Source organism: Polyodon spathula, chromosome 3 (assembly GCF_017654505.1).
Source record: "Polyodon spathula isolate WHYD16114869_AA chromosome 3, ASM1765450v1, whole genome shotgun sequence".
Classification (NCBI taxonomy): Eukaryota; Metazoa; Chordata; class Actinopteri; order Acipenseriformes; family Polyodontidae; genus Polyodon; species Polyodon spathula.
Genome location: NC_054536.1, coordinates 15974112 through 15992082, shown reverse-complemented (window position 1 = coordinate 15992082; position 17971 = coordinate 15974112). Strand labels below are relative to the sequence as shown.

General features: G+C 37.5%; 1 protein-coding gene across 2 annotated transcripts in view; it reads right to left on the bottom strand.

The window, feature by feature from the left end:
• Positions 1–17971, bottom strand: part of LOC121312770 (transcriptional activator GLI3-like) — a 114599-nt gene that overhangs the window by 21512 nt on the left and 75116 nt on the right. For both annotated transcript variants that reach the window (XM_041244515.1, XM_041244516.1), the window contains 4 exons: positions 16462–16667; positions 10239–10394; positions 5771–5972; positions 261–477 (listed from right to left, as the gene is read on the bottom strand). In XM_041244515.1, the coding sequence (XP_041100449.1) occupies positions 261–477; positions 5771–5972; positions 10239–10394; positions 16462–16667 (781 nt within the window). The remainder of the gene's footprint in view (positions 1–260; positions 478–5770; positions 5973–10238; positions 10395–16461; positions 16668–17971) is intronic.

The window sequence follows — 17971 nt, the reverse complement described above, 5'->3', positions numbered from 1 at the left end:
AATGAAGTGACTGATGCCACAACTGTCGCCACAAATAAAAAGCTTTGAAATAAAAAGCATTTATTAGGTTCCAAATATGTAATATAAAACATGTCATGGACACTAAGCAATATGTGATTAACATCTTGCGCTGAGAACCAGATTAATGCTTCTGGTGGTTACCCAATTCCTGTTTCCCATTGACTACCGTGATTAATTGCATCACATAACTGTGCCACACTGTGTTAACAAGCTGTTTGGACAATGTTGTTACTTCTCACCTGTGTGGACTCAGAGGGCCCGGTGTTGACTTGTGCTGAGCTCAGGACATTTGGGATACCGGGGATGGGCCTTTGGGTGGCAAAAGTCGGAGCAGGATGGATGAGGGGAGGGCTGTGTCCAAAGGCAGAGCCTATGCTTGGCTGACGACTCATTAACTGCTGATGCATTTGCTGGAGGGTCACAGGGGTAGGAGGGTAGGCAAAGCTCAGAGCAGGGCTAGAACAGGAGTGAAGAATAACTAAGATCAGGACAGCTTCCTTCTCATTAGCAGATCGACATTCTCACAGATTCTTAGCTTTTTTTTTTCTTCTGATCTTTGTATTAGTTTATATACAGCAATGTGTGAGAGACAACATTTGTTTATATGGAAGAGACTTTGAATAAATATTATATCAACACTACAGCTAACCCCTTTTACAATGGTTAAACGTTAAGAAAATATTCTAAACTGTTTTACCCCTTTAAGAAAATGATCATTCAAATGCGTGCTTGATTTCTGCAGTTCATCAAGAACTAAGACACAGAGAAAAGTTACAATAATGATAAACAGGTTTAAAGGTTATCAGTTTACAAATAAAAATCAAATTAAAATAATTCAACACCTTTAAAATCAGCTTGAAAACAGGCATATCTGTTTTACGAAAACACACAACTACCGATCCAACAGTTGAAAACATCAAAAGACAGCATTCACAGTTCATCAAAAACAAAAGCTGAATGTGGCCGTACAAGTGAGTTTTACAAGTAGTTCTATATATTTCTTCCAGCGCATGAAGCAATTTATTTAAACCTGATGCAGGCTAAGTTGTTCCATATGTCTCCAGATCTTATTACCAGAGGATAGAAAATCAATTGGTTAAATGTGTTTTGGGCTCTATGCTTGTCATATCACTCATTTGTTTGTAAAGATTGCAAGCTCAGTCCATCCAGGGTGTCACCTATAGAATTTCCATCAGGACTGTTTAGTTAAAGTAAATTGATGGATTAACCCCCTTCTCTCCCCTCCCCTCTGCAACTGCCTCGATCAGTGATCAATGAGTTTTAATAGATGACATATTCCAAAGGGAAGACATGTCTCCTGCCTCCAATTAAAATACATTAAATGTCTATTAAAGCACATTATATATGCTAATACCTGTCATCACTACATAACTCCACTGTGTACTCCCTGACTACTGTGAGAGTAGAAGTGAAGTGCAGTTTGCAGTCAATGGGCACTGCCAAGCTACAGTAATGGAGCCAAGTTTTGTTTTCCTTTTTTTTTTTGTATTTAACTAGAGTACTCTTAACTGAACTTACACATTGGTTTCTTTGTACAGCAGTCTGAGGTACTAATGAATAATCAGGTTACATAATCCACAAATCACAGCTTAATTCTGAATGTGTTTTTAATAAAACCAATAGTTTTAAGATGAGTCTATTTGCTTATAGCATTTAGGATATAACATATCCATTCAAAGTATAACCTACGACCTCATCTAGAATATTGTGTTCAGTTCTGGCCACCTCGTCACATAGAGGATATTGCTGCTCTAGAAAGAGTGCAAAGAAGAGCGACCAGAATTATTCCTAGTTTAAAAGGCATGTCATATGCAGACAGGCTAAAATAACTGAATCTTTTAGCCTTTTTTTTAAATTTAGTTGTCACCAGTTGATTTTGACCCAATTTTTCTCCCAGTTTGAAATTGTATTAGTTTAGGCTCAGTTCACTGCTACCACCCCTGCTCTGACTTGGGAGTGGCAAAGACGAACACATGCTGTCCTCCAAAATGTGTGGCGTCAGCTGACTGCTTTATTTCACTCTGCAGGCCCGCCATGCAACCACCTCAGAGGTGCAATGTTGGAGGACAATGCAGCTCTGGACAGCTTACAGGCAAGCCCACAGGTGCCTGGCCAGTCTACAGGGGTTGCTGGTGCGTGGTGAGCTGAGGACACTCTGGCTGACCTAAGCCCTCCCCATCTGGGCAATGCTTGGCCAATTGTGTGCTGCGCCTTGAGAACTCTCGTCCACAGTTGGCAGTGGAAGAGCCTGGACTTGAACCAGTGACCTCCAGGCTATAGGTCGCATCCTGTGCTCCACATGGAGCGCCTTTACCAGATAAGCCCCTGAACTTCAGTCAGTCTTGAAGAAGACTACGTGGCGATCTAATTCAAGCATTCAAAAGGTACTGACAATGTTGACCCAGGGGACTTTTTCGACGTGAAAAAAGAAACAAAGAACAGAAAATAGGAGGTACTTTTTTATACAGAGAATTGTGGGAGTCTGGAACCAGCTCCCCAGTAAATGTTGTTGAAGCTGAAACCCTGGGATCCTTCAAGAATCTGTTTGACGAGATTCTGGGATCAATAAGCTACTAACAACCAAACGAGCAAGATGGGCCGAAATGCCTCTCATTTGTAACCTTTCTTATGTTCTTATGTTCTTCTTATAATAATGAATTTAAACTAAGTGGTGTTTTTTTTTTTAAATAGTTATTAAAATAATTTAACACACAAAAAAAAAAAATAGAAATACAAAAAATGTAATATCATTACGTATGAAAATAAACAGCAAAGCTAACATGACAGACACAAAACAAAAGAAGCTGGTAAGCGACTCCGAATGGTGCATGATGAGCCCTATAGCCTGAAGGTTGCCAGTTCGAGTCCAGGCTATTCTATTTCCGACCGTAGACAGGAGCTCCCAAGGGGCGGCACACAATTGGCTGAGTGCCGCACAGGGTGGGTTAGCTTGGCCAGGGTGTCCTCAGCTCACCGCGTACCAGCGACTCCTGTAGTCTGGCTGGGTGTCTGCTGGCTTTCCTGTAAGATGCCCAGAGCTGCGTTGTCCTCCGACACTGTAGCTCTGAGGTGGCTGCACGGTGAGACTGCAGAGTGAAAAAAAGCAGTCGGCTGACGGCACACACTTTGGAGGACAGCGTTTGCTCGTCTTCACTGCTCCCGAGTCAGTGCGAGGGGTGGCAGCGGTGAGCTGAGTCTAAAAATAATTGGCTATGCCAAATTGGAAGAAAATAATAAAATTATTGGCAATTACTACATTTTAAAAAAAAGAAGCCGGTCATCATGTTTTTGGTAATACCTCTATATGAAAACATTATTAAATGGGGGGAGCTAAAAATTAAAAAAAAAATGTTTTAATAACTTTGACTTTTATTTCCCTGTGTTTATATTTTCCAAACAAATCTTATGTGCAGCTCCCTTTCAAACAATTTAATACCCTACATTGTATTTGTTTTCGGCACCTGCATTAACTAATCATGTAATATTCTATTTATATTTTTCCCCATTTTCTTTTTCTTTCAGATACTAATCTTACCGAATGCTACACTGTTTAAAAGTTGAATTCACATTGTATTTCTCAGCTAATAACATACAGCAAGCCTGATGTTAAGAATCAACATACAAACTTGAAACAAATGTATGTGTGTGCTTTGTGTCACATATAACTGTTTTCACTGGGTTTGTGAACTGTTTGATCACTGCTTGGTATTATTTTTTTGATAATGAACTAAGTTGACAGAAAGTGCTTTGCAGCCTACATGCTGAATTAAAGACAGATTTTTCATTTACGCAGGGAGACTGCTAATGTAAACGCACCAGTCCATCGCTAAAAGAAGCATGCAAAGCAGTCCGTTAATACAGCCTGCTAGTTTGCTGCCTGCACTCCTCTCAGTCGCCATGAATTATTACGCAGCAGTCCAGTTTAGGTAGCTACTGCCAATGATTGATAGGACATTAATCAGAAGATGCATATCAGGCTTGAAAATGTGTTCACACGCTTTCCCCTAATAGCAGATTTCATGTTCACTGAGCTCTATGCCAGTTTGTTCAATTTATTCTTCAACGTACTGGTCATTCATCACAAAACACAATGGGCCAATACTTCCTTTTTTTCTCTCCTTATTCCTCTTCCACTGCAATTTTACTCAGTTAAATTACATTCTAGACACATATGCGCAGCTACTTGCCTCGTGTACTACTATATAAGGTTTATATGCTTATCCCGGTGTGCAATAAAGGTAATGCTTTTCAAGACCTGATGCTAAAAGCTGCAGTTAATATAGAAGTCTGAAATCCCCTTGATTTTCAAAGCCTTATCGGATGCATTCTTTACAGCTCAGATCGTTCAAATTGAACCCTTTATGAACCAATGTTATGAAAGTCAACACCTCATACAGTCGTGTGTGTTTGTTTGTTTGTTTGTTTTTATCAGTGGCAGTATTTAGATTCACTGAACCTATTCAACTCAAAAAAACAATATGTGTATCAAATTGCTTTAGTGCTTTTCCCCCCTTTTCTTTAATTAACTCAAACCAGGATTTAAAAATACACAAACACGGCATCAATAATTATAAGGGTCTAACTCATTTTAAAAATGCCAGCTCAATCAAGAAGGTCTGCTGTGGGATTAGTGCTTCTCCCAAAATCTTTGGAATCTTTGCTTACCACTGTGGGTCTTACCACAAAACCAGCTGTGATCTAAAATACATAGAAAAGCCTTGCAGACAGATTTGCTTTCCTTAAACATTTTAAATGGAAACTAAACCCATACAGTGTTTGTCTTAACATTTTAACTAAACTTCCCCCATCCTGTGGGACAGCTCATAGATTCAAGCTGTTTCTTGTTCTGTTTGGTGCTTGACAAGGCAGACATTACTTTAAACACCAGACTTGCGTTTGGGCATGAATATGTTAGCGTGTATTCATGCACACAAAATTAAGCAAAGTAACCCAACCGTAACCTATACTAGATTCTGAAGTGACATTTATCGGGGTTGACACAAAAATGGCAGAACCCTAAACCTTTCACTTGTGTGTCTGTGTGACTGCTGCATATGAAACAACTCACAATTTTTATTAAAAATCTTTTTTGGAGATATGCAATTTCGGCTGAGTCAACATAATGTGGCTGACATTAGAATATTTTTAATTACACTCAATTATTCACTTAAAACTTTAAAAAAAAGTTATAAGACATGTTGATTTTAGAAAGAACCAACGTATCAGACTTTAAAGAATTAAAAAAAACTTACAGGTATTTAACATATTGTGAGAAACACAGTGTAATTCAACAGGATTGCATATACAGTGAAAAGTAAACACTACCACTATTGTACTCATCTATTATTTAAAGCACAGTATATCTATGCAGAGGTACTGCTTGGAAAAAAACAAACAAAAAACAGCACCACAGGAAGGAAGTTGTCTGTCCGAACATTTCTTTTCAATTACAGTGACCTCATAGGTGACCACTGCAAAATTTACCTAAAAAAGATAACATGGCTTCTACGCCGGTAATGATTTTCCACAGTCTAACATTCTAGAGTTGAAAATATAATTAAACAACGCATGCCATACATTTATTGTTACGGGCATGAAAAGGTGTCACAGTGTTGTTATAGTGTTGCTTTTCATAGCCAGTATATGGCCTGCATCCGTGATCACTGTAAAAGCTTGCTAAGAAGGAGGAAAGTGTTAACAACGAATGATTGCAGCACTGCACTCTTACCTTACTGCACCTGCAGATAAGTGGCCATATGAGCCACTAGTTGAGGAGCTGCTTCTGGAATTATTCAGGATGGTGACCAGGGAGTTTGGAGATGTCCTTATCATGGTCTGTAGGTCAAAGCTGTGGTCGGAGAGAGGGGAAATAGGCAGGGCTCTCTTGCGGCTGGGGCGAGCTGACAGCCTGGGACTGGGAAACCTGGAACCTATTAAACCGCAAAGGTACAGTGTTACAGAAGAGCACTGCGTTCTTTATTGAAGTTATAGTGGGTCACGTTTACAATAAACCACTAAAAGGCCCACAAGAAATTGTATTCTGTACATGGCCTATCAGTCAAAATATTAATTTGAACCTTGTCCCATATATCTTTTCACTCAGTGTGTATTTTCATTGCTGATTTTGTTTTCTCTTCATGCTGATGCAGTGCCCTCTGTTTTTTTGGTTGTTTTTTTTTTCAAAAATAAATACTGATACTACATGCCTGAAATGTTCAGAGCTTGGCATGAGGGCACACTATTAAGCTGTAGAGCTACCGGAAGAGAATCAACTTGGGCTCAGTTTCTTGCCAGAGAAACAATCCCTCTTGGAGTTAGTACACATTTTTTCCTTTGTTCTTTACTCTCCATTCATTCATCACAGCGAGAAAAAAACTAGTCAATCGTTGGCCAATTTTACACTGTTTTCCAGGCTCTATGGAGTGCCCATAGGAACAATTTCAGTGCAGCCTCTATTGTTCAGTAAGTACTCAGAAACATGAGAGATGACAACGCAAGTACCGAGTGCATCCGCGGTACTGTGCGGGCTCTGAAAGATGTGATTGCCAAACACAATAGAAGCCCATGAGGGTAGTTTTCATGATGTTTATTTGAGCATTCTAGTGGTGGGCTGATGATACCAAAGTATAAAAGTACAACTGACCTATCAGCGGATAAAAATCAAGAAAGTCTAAGAAGGTTGGGAGCTGTCTACAGCTCCGGCCTATCGTATTGCACCACCTAGAATTTTAGGATTGAGACTTAAAAAATAAAATAAACATAATTTTTATATTTATTTAACATCATCTTATCAAAGAAACTACAAAATGATATCGCAAAAGTCTACCGGAAGCCGTAACAGTGGTATAGTATTTCATGTTAGATTTCGAAATGTCACAATTTACAATTTTTGTCAGTTTTTTGTTAAGTTTATGTAAAACTACTAAGCAGTATGTAATTCAATATGTTAATGTAACGTTATTCAGCAGGTTTCATTCGACATCATGAAGCATATATAGGGTGATGCAAAAGTTTTGGAAAAAGTATATTAGGACTTATTACAATGATTGTAGTATCTTGTATCTTGCTCTTAATTGTATTGTAATTCTTGATATGTATTTTTGTATAAAACTGTAAGTTGTAATAATAATAATAATAATAATAATAATAATAATGAAAAAGGACCGCCAGGAGCATACAGCCACATGGCAACGGCGAACTGTATACTGTCATATTGCAGGCACAGGAACTCTGCATGCAGGTGTTGCAGAGCATTAGTGCATATATTGCTGCAACATTATAAACAGCAGGCATAGGTCAGGTGTCATTCTGTGGCAACCTATGAGAACATTCTGTACGTCTTCTCCAAAGGACAAAGGGCAAGAGAGTGACTCTCTGACAAGTGCCTTACTTTCCACCTGTGATCTACTGGCTACAATTGTGGGAAATTAGGAAGAAAAATGTATCTTCCCGTGGCTTACCTCAGGGGAGCTCTGTTTATTAATGTGCGTGCAAAATGATAAATGGCTAAACAAAAAGAAAAAGGCTTCTACGTATTACCTCTCTCATTTCTAGGTGATTTATGAATGTGACAGCAGCTTAGACATTCACATCATTAATTCACTACAAGCAGAGAGACAGTGTTAGTACAGACCAGCGCTAGCAATAAGACGAAACCTCAATCACAGAAACGAACAAAATGAAAATAAACATCAGGGAAAGCAGCCTCCTGAGCTCAAAGTCAGACCCGTTTTCTGTAGCTAGAGGTTCGTGCACCTTTACTGCATTATCCCCTTTCTAATGCCAACTTCGTTACTCTGCTTGAAGTGTATACAAACTTACACTGAGCTGAACATTCAAAGCATGCACTATAGATCTTGATGTATATGTAAAAAGACCCCCCCCCCCAAAAAAAAACATAAACAAAGGAGGCCATAAAAATAGAAGCTTGCACACTCCTAGCATATGTATCAGTAAGACATTTCATCATTTTCCATAACGGTTTCTGTTCAAATGTGATTTTTTTTTCAATAAAACTTAAGAGAAACAATAATTTACATTAACTAAGAATGCATGTTCTAGTTTAAAAAACTTAAACAAATAAACAGAAGAAAACTGTGCCAGATGTATCTGAAATGACATGGCAAGTGACAAATTTCAACAGCATTTTAAAACCATGTCAAAAAAAAACAAAAATAGAAAGAAATTCGTTAGTATTGTGTAGTTATTTTGGTGTACAGCTATTAATAATGGATTCATACAAGTATATTACTTACTGTTTGTAAGATTACAGGATTCTTAGCTATCCAAGGGAGTAACATCAGTAAACTAGACAATCCTGTAAGACTATATTATTGGCATCAAATCAGATTTTAGATCAATAGACTTCACTTGGTAATTGATTTGCAAGAAAAATAAATCCAACAGTATGAATGCTTAAAACTGTTTTCAGGGGCAGAATTATCTCATTTACATTTATTAGGGAGGCTTGACTGAAATGTGTGTTCTTATGAATGCATTGCTCTGTAAATTAAAGCTCAAAGGAAGCTATTAGAATGCATCAAAACAACAACTCTTTATACTACTAATGGCATCTTGAAATGTTTCCTGTTTGAATCTGTTGTACTCTTTAAGTACAGATGTGTGCCAGCCTTTAAAAAAATAGGCTATTTTAATAAATTCTAGTTTCACAGTCCTTTCATGAAGGACACTTTATAGTGTTCACTTTCCAACTTAGAACATGCATTCTTAAAACATGCAATGAATTATTACCAGCCATGATCAGAGACATTTTACATTTTAAAAGAGCCAACATCTCCATTTCAACTTTCACTAATTGTTTTGTTTCAGTCTATTAATCTAAAACTTTGACACAGAAGAAAGGATTTCTACACTGATGAATGATGGGACATTTCAATTCCCACTTAATAGCAATTAATTTTCTGATACCCATGCAAGTTTAGGTAGTTTTAATTAGTTTGTACAGTAAAAGGGTAACTTCACCCCCTATTTATATAAAAGCAGCTACTGCCTGACTAAATACATTCTCATCAAATACAAGGAGGTGAGGCGGCTTGACCTTCTCGGGATTCACTGTGCGTTTAATTTTCTATTTACACTTTAAAATAACTCATTAGCATATTACTGCTACACATTTTCCTACCTAGCATATTAAGACAGTATCTCATTTAAATGCTGCTGGTGCACGAATTTTTAACTGGAGTAAATAGTGTTGTTAATTGTGCAGCCTAGTGCAGGGAATGTTTCAGTAGGCAAGTACATCAAATTACTATCATATTAAAAACACACACAGCTTTCTTTTTTAAATGCTGCATTGTAAGTGTAGTTGCAATTAGCTTAATATCTCTAAAGAGGTGGAACCTAAAAAAAAACGTACCATGATTTATACTTCACTTTTACTTGCTCCCCAAAATGATTGTAAAAAAGGAAATGGTACTTTGTCCATAAAACTGAATCTAATATTAGTAATTCTTAAAAACGGGTTAACACATCACCCTTTAAGTATTGTTTGAAATGTGTGTAAATTATTTATATACTCTACATATTTTCCATATTTTAGTACAGGTACATACATTTTTTTTATAACTATCAAGGTTGGAAATATATTACAGACTCATATTAAAAGATACAATCATTTGATGTCAGTATTGAAAGTATTATTTTTTTTTGAATTGTGTAAGATTTTATTAAATCAAGATTTCATTTTTTTTTTGTTTATTTCCCATAATGCACAAAGCCCTATTTTCATGCCAGTGAAAAGGCAAAGGCTTGTTTTTAAAGCAATTAAAAATATATAATGCTAGCAAACCATGAATTTACATCTGACATGTTGCTTGCTTGATAATATTTATATCTTGCTTTACTTCTTTAAAAAAAGTTTTTGCTTTTGAATTGCTTCAAAAACAGGGATAAATGATCACAAATAATTGTAACATTGCAATAGGCCCCTGTTTGCAGTGCAAAACTCCTTACATTCTGTAACATTTATCATTACCAGTACTGTTACAAAATGTTCTCACTAGTTTTCTAACATTGCAAATTGTATTTATCTTCCACAAAAACATGTGCATTCCAGAATAAGATGTTTGTTAATTTTTATTAGGATTTAATAAATAAGGAGTTGGGTGACTGTTAAAGGATGTAACTGGCCTGGGCAAAGGATTTGATTAGTGCTGTGAAAAGCTTGTTTTACTCACATTCCATGGCTTGCAGGTACTCCATATGGAGCGCCGTGGCCCCTACCCCTGCTGTGGTTGCTACTGAAGGAATGATGTCAGCATATGGACTCCTGTGACCTGCCAGGAGGGCCATTTGATGGTAATATTCAGCTGGGCTAATGCCCGCATGTGGTACTAAAATAAACAAAGAAACAAAAATAAGTAAACAAACAACTTCAACATTTGTGCTTTATATCTTTCCTTTGGAACTCCACATCTGGGTCTGATCTTCAGAAATAAGATTATCCATATATGGAGCACCTCTTGTTACATTTTCTTACCCACCGTCAATAGCACTTTTGCATTGTTCTCAAAGCCACTCTGGATGCTGCAAAAGAATCTCATGGTGTTATCATTTGAAACAGAAATGCTACAAAACCCATCTCATACTTGGTTCTGCTTACATCCTTAGAAAGCTACTTAAAAGAAATAAATCCAAAATCCAAAGCCTTGCAGATCTACATACATTTTTCGTAAGCGATCTACACACATTTGTTTTTGTTTTTTCTTCGTCATAGACTATAAAGTGCTTGAACTGCTTCAGTGTTTTCCTATAACCTAAAAATAACGATTTGGCAATATACCTGTTATGCAAATGCTGCACCAGCAGTGTAAATTTCACACAGTTTTATATGCAAATGGAAAATCAATTTAGCCCATAAAATGTCATGGACAATTCACATAAAAGTGTGAAAAGCTTTTTCTAAAGACTAGTCTATATATGCAAAATATGCATCCATGATTCATTTTGCATATGTAAGAAATTATTTCTAAATGAATTTGATTTGGTTATGATGTCTTTCTCCTGCTCTACTGCACTTTGGATTTACCTTAAGCAAGTCCTATTGTAGAAATTACATCGAGATCAAATACAAATTCTAACTATGCTGTGAGATCACAGCATTATTGAAATAATAGCACCAAAAATGACTTTGTCTGAAAATTGAAGTGGCAGTTGAAGAAAGAATAGGTTAACATTGGCTGTTGTTCTTTTTCATTAAACTTGTACAATCCAAACTTTTTTTTGTGATGCTTTGCAGCTGTTGTAACCTCTAACACTAACATTACCAAACCAGTACTCTGCTCCAGACAGTCCCATTTAGTCTTTATTTACATACGATGTCTGACTCAGTCTGCCAGAATATTAGGGTTCGCTGTAGTACAGCAGGACCATCTCAAGCTTAGACACTGTTTATAAAAATCTGTTGCAAAGGGCACAGGCAGCTCAGTGCTTAAAGCAATACGCTGCTGTGGAGTAAGAAGTTAACTTAGCCTCCCCCGTGTCATTCAACTCACCTCTTACAAATGCTAAACCCCTAGGGATATTTTACACCTTTATTCAACTTGCAGTAATCTCTCTGAATACAATTCAGTAAACATAATGAATTACACTGTTTCATGACAGGTACAGGAAGTGTGAATGTGTTGTGTTACAAGAGTATTTATTTAATATGGTTACAAAGATATGAGCGGTCAGTGTACATTTCCTGTGGTATGCCCTGTAGAACATTCTGTTTATTTTACATTGGCATGTCTTGGCTGATTCAATTTCTCTCTTCTGAAGACATTACACACAAACATTCAGTTTATTATATATCTACTGTGCTCCTGCTGACTGATGAAAGGAAAACCCAAAGACTAACTTGTCTCAACACACACCAGCAGATATTGTGCAGTCCACAGTAGCTGCTGAAAAAGCATGGGACATGTTCTACCAAATCAAAGTAAAGTGTTGGATATTGAAAGCGTCAGCCATTTATCTTTGCAAATGGCTTTAGTTTACTTAGTGATGAAGCTTAAAAAAAAAAAAATATATATATATATATATATATATATATATATATATATATATATATATATATATATATATATATATATATCTTCAAGAACAACCACCACCATCCATGGAATGAAACATGCTTACAGACATCTAAGGTAGTGCTAAATGTAAACTTAAAGAATGAACGAAGAGTTCAAAGCAAAGGGAAACAAGGGAAGCAGCAATTTGACTATCCACCATCTTGTATGAGTTTCTTAATGCATAAGCAGACAACAAAATGTCCCCTCTAAGATCTGCTTTCTGGGAGGATCCAGCAACATCATTACCCCAGAACCCTTTGTTCTGCAGCAAACAGCTTTTAACAATAGAACTGCTACGGCAGTCATTTTGACGGTTTGAGGTTTTCAAATTTAAATTACTCTGCATGTCTTATAGTTATGCCGATGTCTGTTTATGACTTTTCCTAAATAGATGTATTAAATATCCTGACACCGTTTTAAAGGCAGGATCACAAAAATAAGAAAGTTATAATCCCGCCAAGTTAGAACCGCCAAAACATTTTTTTTTTTTTTTTATATATAAAAGCCTGTTGTTTTCTCTACTGGACCTGGCAGCCATCAATTCCTTCGTTTTGTACAAGGACCGCACCGGGAAAAATATCAGTAGGAGAGATTTCATCTTGAAGCTAGCCACAGAGCTCCCGCAAAAACATTTCGAAACGAAAACTGCAAAGCAGCAGAGTGCTGCTGCAGCTCAACCTGGATTCAGTGCTGCACCGCGTGACACATGCAAGAGAAAACATGTTACTTTAAAAAATTATTTAGTTTTTACAGTTTTGTATGCAAATATACCTGTTTACACCTGTTTACATACTAGTTTCTTTTGAAATGTTTAATTTATTACAGTTTTTCATTTTTTGGTATGATGTGCTTCAATAAAACGTTTGAGTTGTAGATGATAGTTTGTATTTTATTTTAATATTGATGTTGTTTAAAATGTAACTGTCACAACGACTGCCGGCGGTGGTTTTAGGTATGAGCATAACTGTGGCGGTTCTAGTGTTAACCAATTGTAAGTCAATCAATCAATCAATCTTTATTTTATAATGTGTCTTTCATAGTGGACCATTATCACAAAGCGCTTTACAAGATACAGTAAAAAATAATGCATAATACATTAAAATGTCATTGTCTGAATATATCAAAAAGTTTTTTTTTTTGTGTGCTTTACTGAAGGCAGCTGCATATACAAAAATATAAATACTTTTTTTTAATTACAAATTTGTGAACATTTTTCAACAATGAATGACTGGGCTAAATACATCTCTAAGTAATGAGCATTAATCACTTCTCTGAAGGGAAAGGGAAGGGAAGCCAACTCTGGGCAGTCATTAGGCCCCTTGTGCTTGTGTTATCTCAGGTATGTTCGTAGAGTACTTTTATAAAGAAGTTGCAATGCCACAACTCTGGCTCTCAAGGCTAACCAATTCAGAAAGCTACAGAACAGGCGCAAGAAGAAAAGCTAGGAAGAGGAAAGGTAAAAACGCTGTTCGGGAACAAAAGTGGTAAAAACAACTTTTTACCACCGAGATTCCCACCAAGAAACACGGCACTGTGGATTGGTTTCAGTTTGTAACTGTTTTGATACTGTTACTGAGATACACTGAGGTTAATCTAACAAAAGAGGTAGCTTTAACCCTGGCTGCAGCTATTTGCAATGTTTGTTATATCTCTTTTCACTCACACTGCAAGTCAATCAATGCCTGTCCTTGAACTACTGTAGATACTTGATATATTTAAAGATTCTTCTATCATTGCACAGAGGCATTTAATCTTTGTCCTAAGAAAGTGAAAGTGTGTGTGTGTGTGTGTGTGTGTGGGGGGGCATGCAGAATAAACAGAAGACAAAATGGACCCAGTGCACATGAGTAAGAGTTTTTTACAAACCTAACAAAAGTGTGTTTGTTGATTCAGCTCTTAACACTCATTTTCTGTAAAGGCTGGATAAAAGTGCATTGACCTCACTGAAAATTACTGCAAAGAGACATTTCAAAACAATAGTTTCAGCAGTAAGCGGACATGGGCGAAAGAGAATGCAAAGAATGAAGAAGTGCACTGAAGCAGAGTGCATTAGGTCATAGCTTTCTTATAGTTACAGTGGTATCTTTCCAGACACACTTAAAATACTTCCTGAGTGTTCTGACATGAGTGTCTGGGTTAACTAATAACAGAGGTGCTATGCTATATAAGGAGAAACAGCAGTTTTGAAGATGCACAACTGGATTCTTAGTGCTCAGTGAGTGCTTTCTGATCAGCCCCCAAGCTCAAATTATTTAGTGGTTAACATTGGTGACTGGATTGATCAGGTAACAGTGATCTGAAAATGAACATTGTGTGAGAAGTACCTGGCTTGCCTTTCTCCTGGCACAAAAGAAGGGAAAGAGACAACTTTGGGTGTTAAGTCCCTCAGACGTCTGTCTTTCTTGTTAAAAGAAGAAATGGATGTTTATAGACGTACAGAACACAAACTTGCCACCAGATTGGTATGGTTTAGGAAGGAATGACAAGCATGTTATTGCTTCTCCAGGCACCATTATCTAAGTCGCCTAGTAATACTGGTACTAACATTAGGTACATTCCTAAAGTAATAATCTCTGCCTAATTAATTCAAACGTTTTAAATAACCCACAAGCCTTGCGAATTGTGCCTCCTTTAAAATGGTTTTGCCCCAGCTTGATAATGTCGGTTTCAACTTTGATTATTATTTGGGAGCTGTGGCAAATAAAACACAACATAAATTAGGTAATATAGATTCCGCCATTTAAAAAATACACAGGTTGACTGTACTGATTTCCATTACATGAGAGTAGATGTTGAACCTCATGCTGATTTGAACTCGGCTCTCGCCAAGATAAACACCAACTAAGACGCAGCTTTGCAGTAAACTAATGTGATCCATCTGCATCTCCATCCATTTGCGTTGTTTTCCATTTGATGATGTAGATATCCTTCTGTCTGGTGTTGATTGCTGAAGTGTAATGCTGGCTCCAGGGATCAGCTCATTTTGCCTCCCCAGCGCATCAGCACACACAACAGCTGCGATGCTGGCTCCGGGGATTGAGCTAAGTAGGGTACACCTCTGCGGTCTTCAAGTGGGCACCTTCCATCCTCGGTGTTTCGTTGACTAGCCCATGACACCTCAAGAGGGCTCAACAGTGATTTTGGCGTCCCAGCATCAACCCCCTCCATCCCCCACTCAGCTCAGCCCAGCTAACTTACCTGTCATTAGTGTTGCTTTTTAATATTGTGCTTGAGATCCCCATCCAGAATCTTTCCGTCTCAACCACAGCCAGTTGCTGCTCCTTTCTGCTGCTTTAGATAAGTTCTTCACTGTGCGACGCAACTCTTGGCCACTGAACCCGACGTCTCTGAGAAACCGGGTTGTAGAGTGTGCCACAAATCCTCAACAACCCACCTCCACTAGGTAAACTGGGTAATCCTCGCTCTTCTGTTTCAGCAGCTAGTTGAGCATACCGAAGTTTCTTCCTCTCATATGCCTCATCCACAGCATCTTCCCATGGCACTGTTAACTACCAGATGAACAAGGCATGCTGATCCTGTATATATCCTCACTAATGAACTGACAGATCTAGTTTATTCAATTGAATATATTCACATTTTTGTTTCATTATAAAAACATACCTCTTTTAAAAAGTGCAGTGTTGTTTAATAAGATTTATAGCAACTATTATAATTTGCAATCTGTGGGATAATCTTCTTAACCCTTGCAGTATGCTGAGCTAACTACAATATCAGTGCTCTAGGGTCGGCAGCTTGCCTGTCTGATACAGCTCCTACAGAGAAAAAAAATGCCCTTAGAGACCATAGTTAAAGCTAAGCCTCTTTTTTCTTCATGTGAAAAGACAGGTGTTGCCAGCAATGTAATCCATTTGAGATTCAGAGCGGAAACTGTGGTTGAGAACCTAAACCACTTGCTTCTGTTTTGGAACTAAATAACTAAACTAACTAACCATCCACCAGAGAAAGACAGACCTTTAAAGATCTATAAGATTCCCTCATGGACCAGAAAATGATCTGCTGCAGAACTATATATATATATATATATATATATATTAATTATTGTAGTAATGGTCTGACTGAATTTAACCAATTGCCAAACTTACGTGACTTTATTTTTATTTTTTGTTAAATGTAATTAAATGTGTATTATTTATTTAAGGTTTTGTACATTTTTGGGGGGTGCAGTTTTTCCTATCCAAAAATGATGGGAATGACTATATGGAGTAAACAGCTTGAAAATATATCCCTAAGACTGTTAAACTAACTTATAGAAAAATAAAGCTTTCATAGTAGAAGGGGCAAAATACGTACTGTGAAAGTCTGTTAATCAGGTTAAACTCACCATCGGTGGGACTGAGTCCCCTGGCAGCTGAGATCATGGACAGGGAAGGGCTGCTGTGCAGGGACCTTATGTAATCCATGTAGGGGTTAATGTAGGGGTGAGGAGGGTTGTAGGGAGACTCGGCCGCTGCTGAAGGGTTCCTGTGAGGTGAAATCCTGATCAGGGAGATGTCGGAGAATGCAGGACTGCCTGCGATACCAGGAGGCCTGGAACAAACAGAACACAGCACAGCATGTCACATCTGTGTTTCACGCACAATGCAGTCTATTTTATTGCAACATCTGAGAACACATAACAAACGGACAGAATAGCACAGTTGAACATGACAGATCTCGCAACGTGTCATTTGCTTCAGGTACGGTTGGGGTAATCAGACAAGATCAAAATCAAGGTCAATATTTTACAAGAAATCTGTATGAAATATAATAGCAAAATGTTAGAAATGTAAGTGGATCCATGCAATCTGTGTGTGTGAGATATTGCAAGTGGTAGGTAATTAATCCATAACTTTGAATATTTATTTGAATATAAAATTAGCCATACATTACAACAAGAAGTCTTTATTAAAGTCTGAATGACAGGGTGGAATTCTACTGTCTATGCTATTGTTGGTGTATAACAATAAAGCCCCCCTTTATGAAATTCAATAACATATGCAACTATTATGATACAGACATAAAATACTGGTAGTTGTTGCTCAGGCAACAACAGTTAGCTATAACAGAGTTAAGGCTGTAACCTGAAGATAAGCTGGTCTATCCTGACAAGCCTCTGTCATCGGCCCCTTATGATATGCAGTGCCTGTACTCAGTGGTGAATACCTGTGCTCAAAGCAAGCGAGGACTCAGGAGAGCGATGTGCACGGCTTCACAAGCTATTGTGCAGTGCAGATCAGAAAGTAGGGGAATTCCATAGAGTCTATGTATAAGACAAGCTGTTGTAGCATTTATTATTGTGTGTAATTGAATATGGTTTAAATGCACTGGAAAAAAAAAGAAAACAAAAATTACAAATAATTTCTCTGCCTCTATATTCACTATAGTTCAAGAGTTTGGAAGCAACAAAGCATTTGAGGGTGGGGATTTTGTTGCCCATTTTCCCTCACTGATCACTTACTTACTAAATACCTTGGTAACTAAGTGTGTTAGTTGAGCAGGCCATTTCACAAGTAGAATGGTATGAAAATGCTCTCCTTTTTCTAGGAAAGCAGTACAGCTAGGGGTGGGGAGTTGTTGCCTCATTGTGAATATATTCAACCTCACTCAGCCTACCATATTTTTTCTTTAAAAAATATACAAAAGATTTGAATGATCAATCTGTCCCACATGTGCAGTGGCATCCCAAACAATGCGGAATAACTGGGTATGACATTTTCTCTTCATGTTCTCCTCAAAAATAGGTTTCTGAGAACAGGAGAGAGTTAGGAGTAAAAGTAAGACAGAAACAATTGCTAAACATGCTGGAGGGCCAATACGGTACTTGTTTGGTTTCGTCTGTTTTGTCTGTCTAT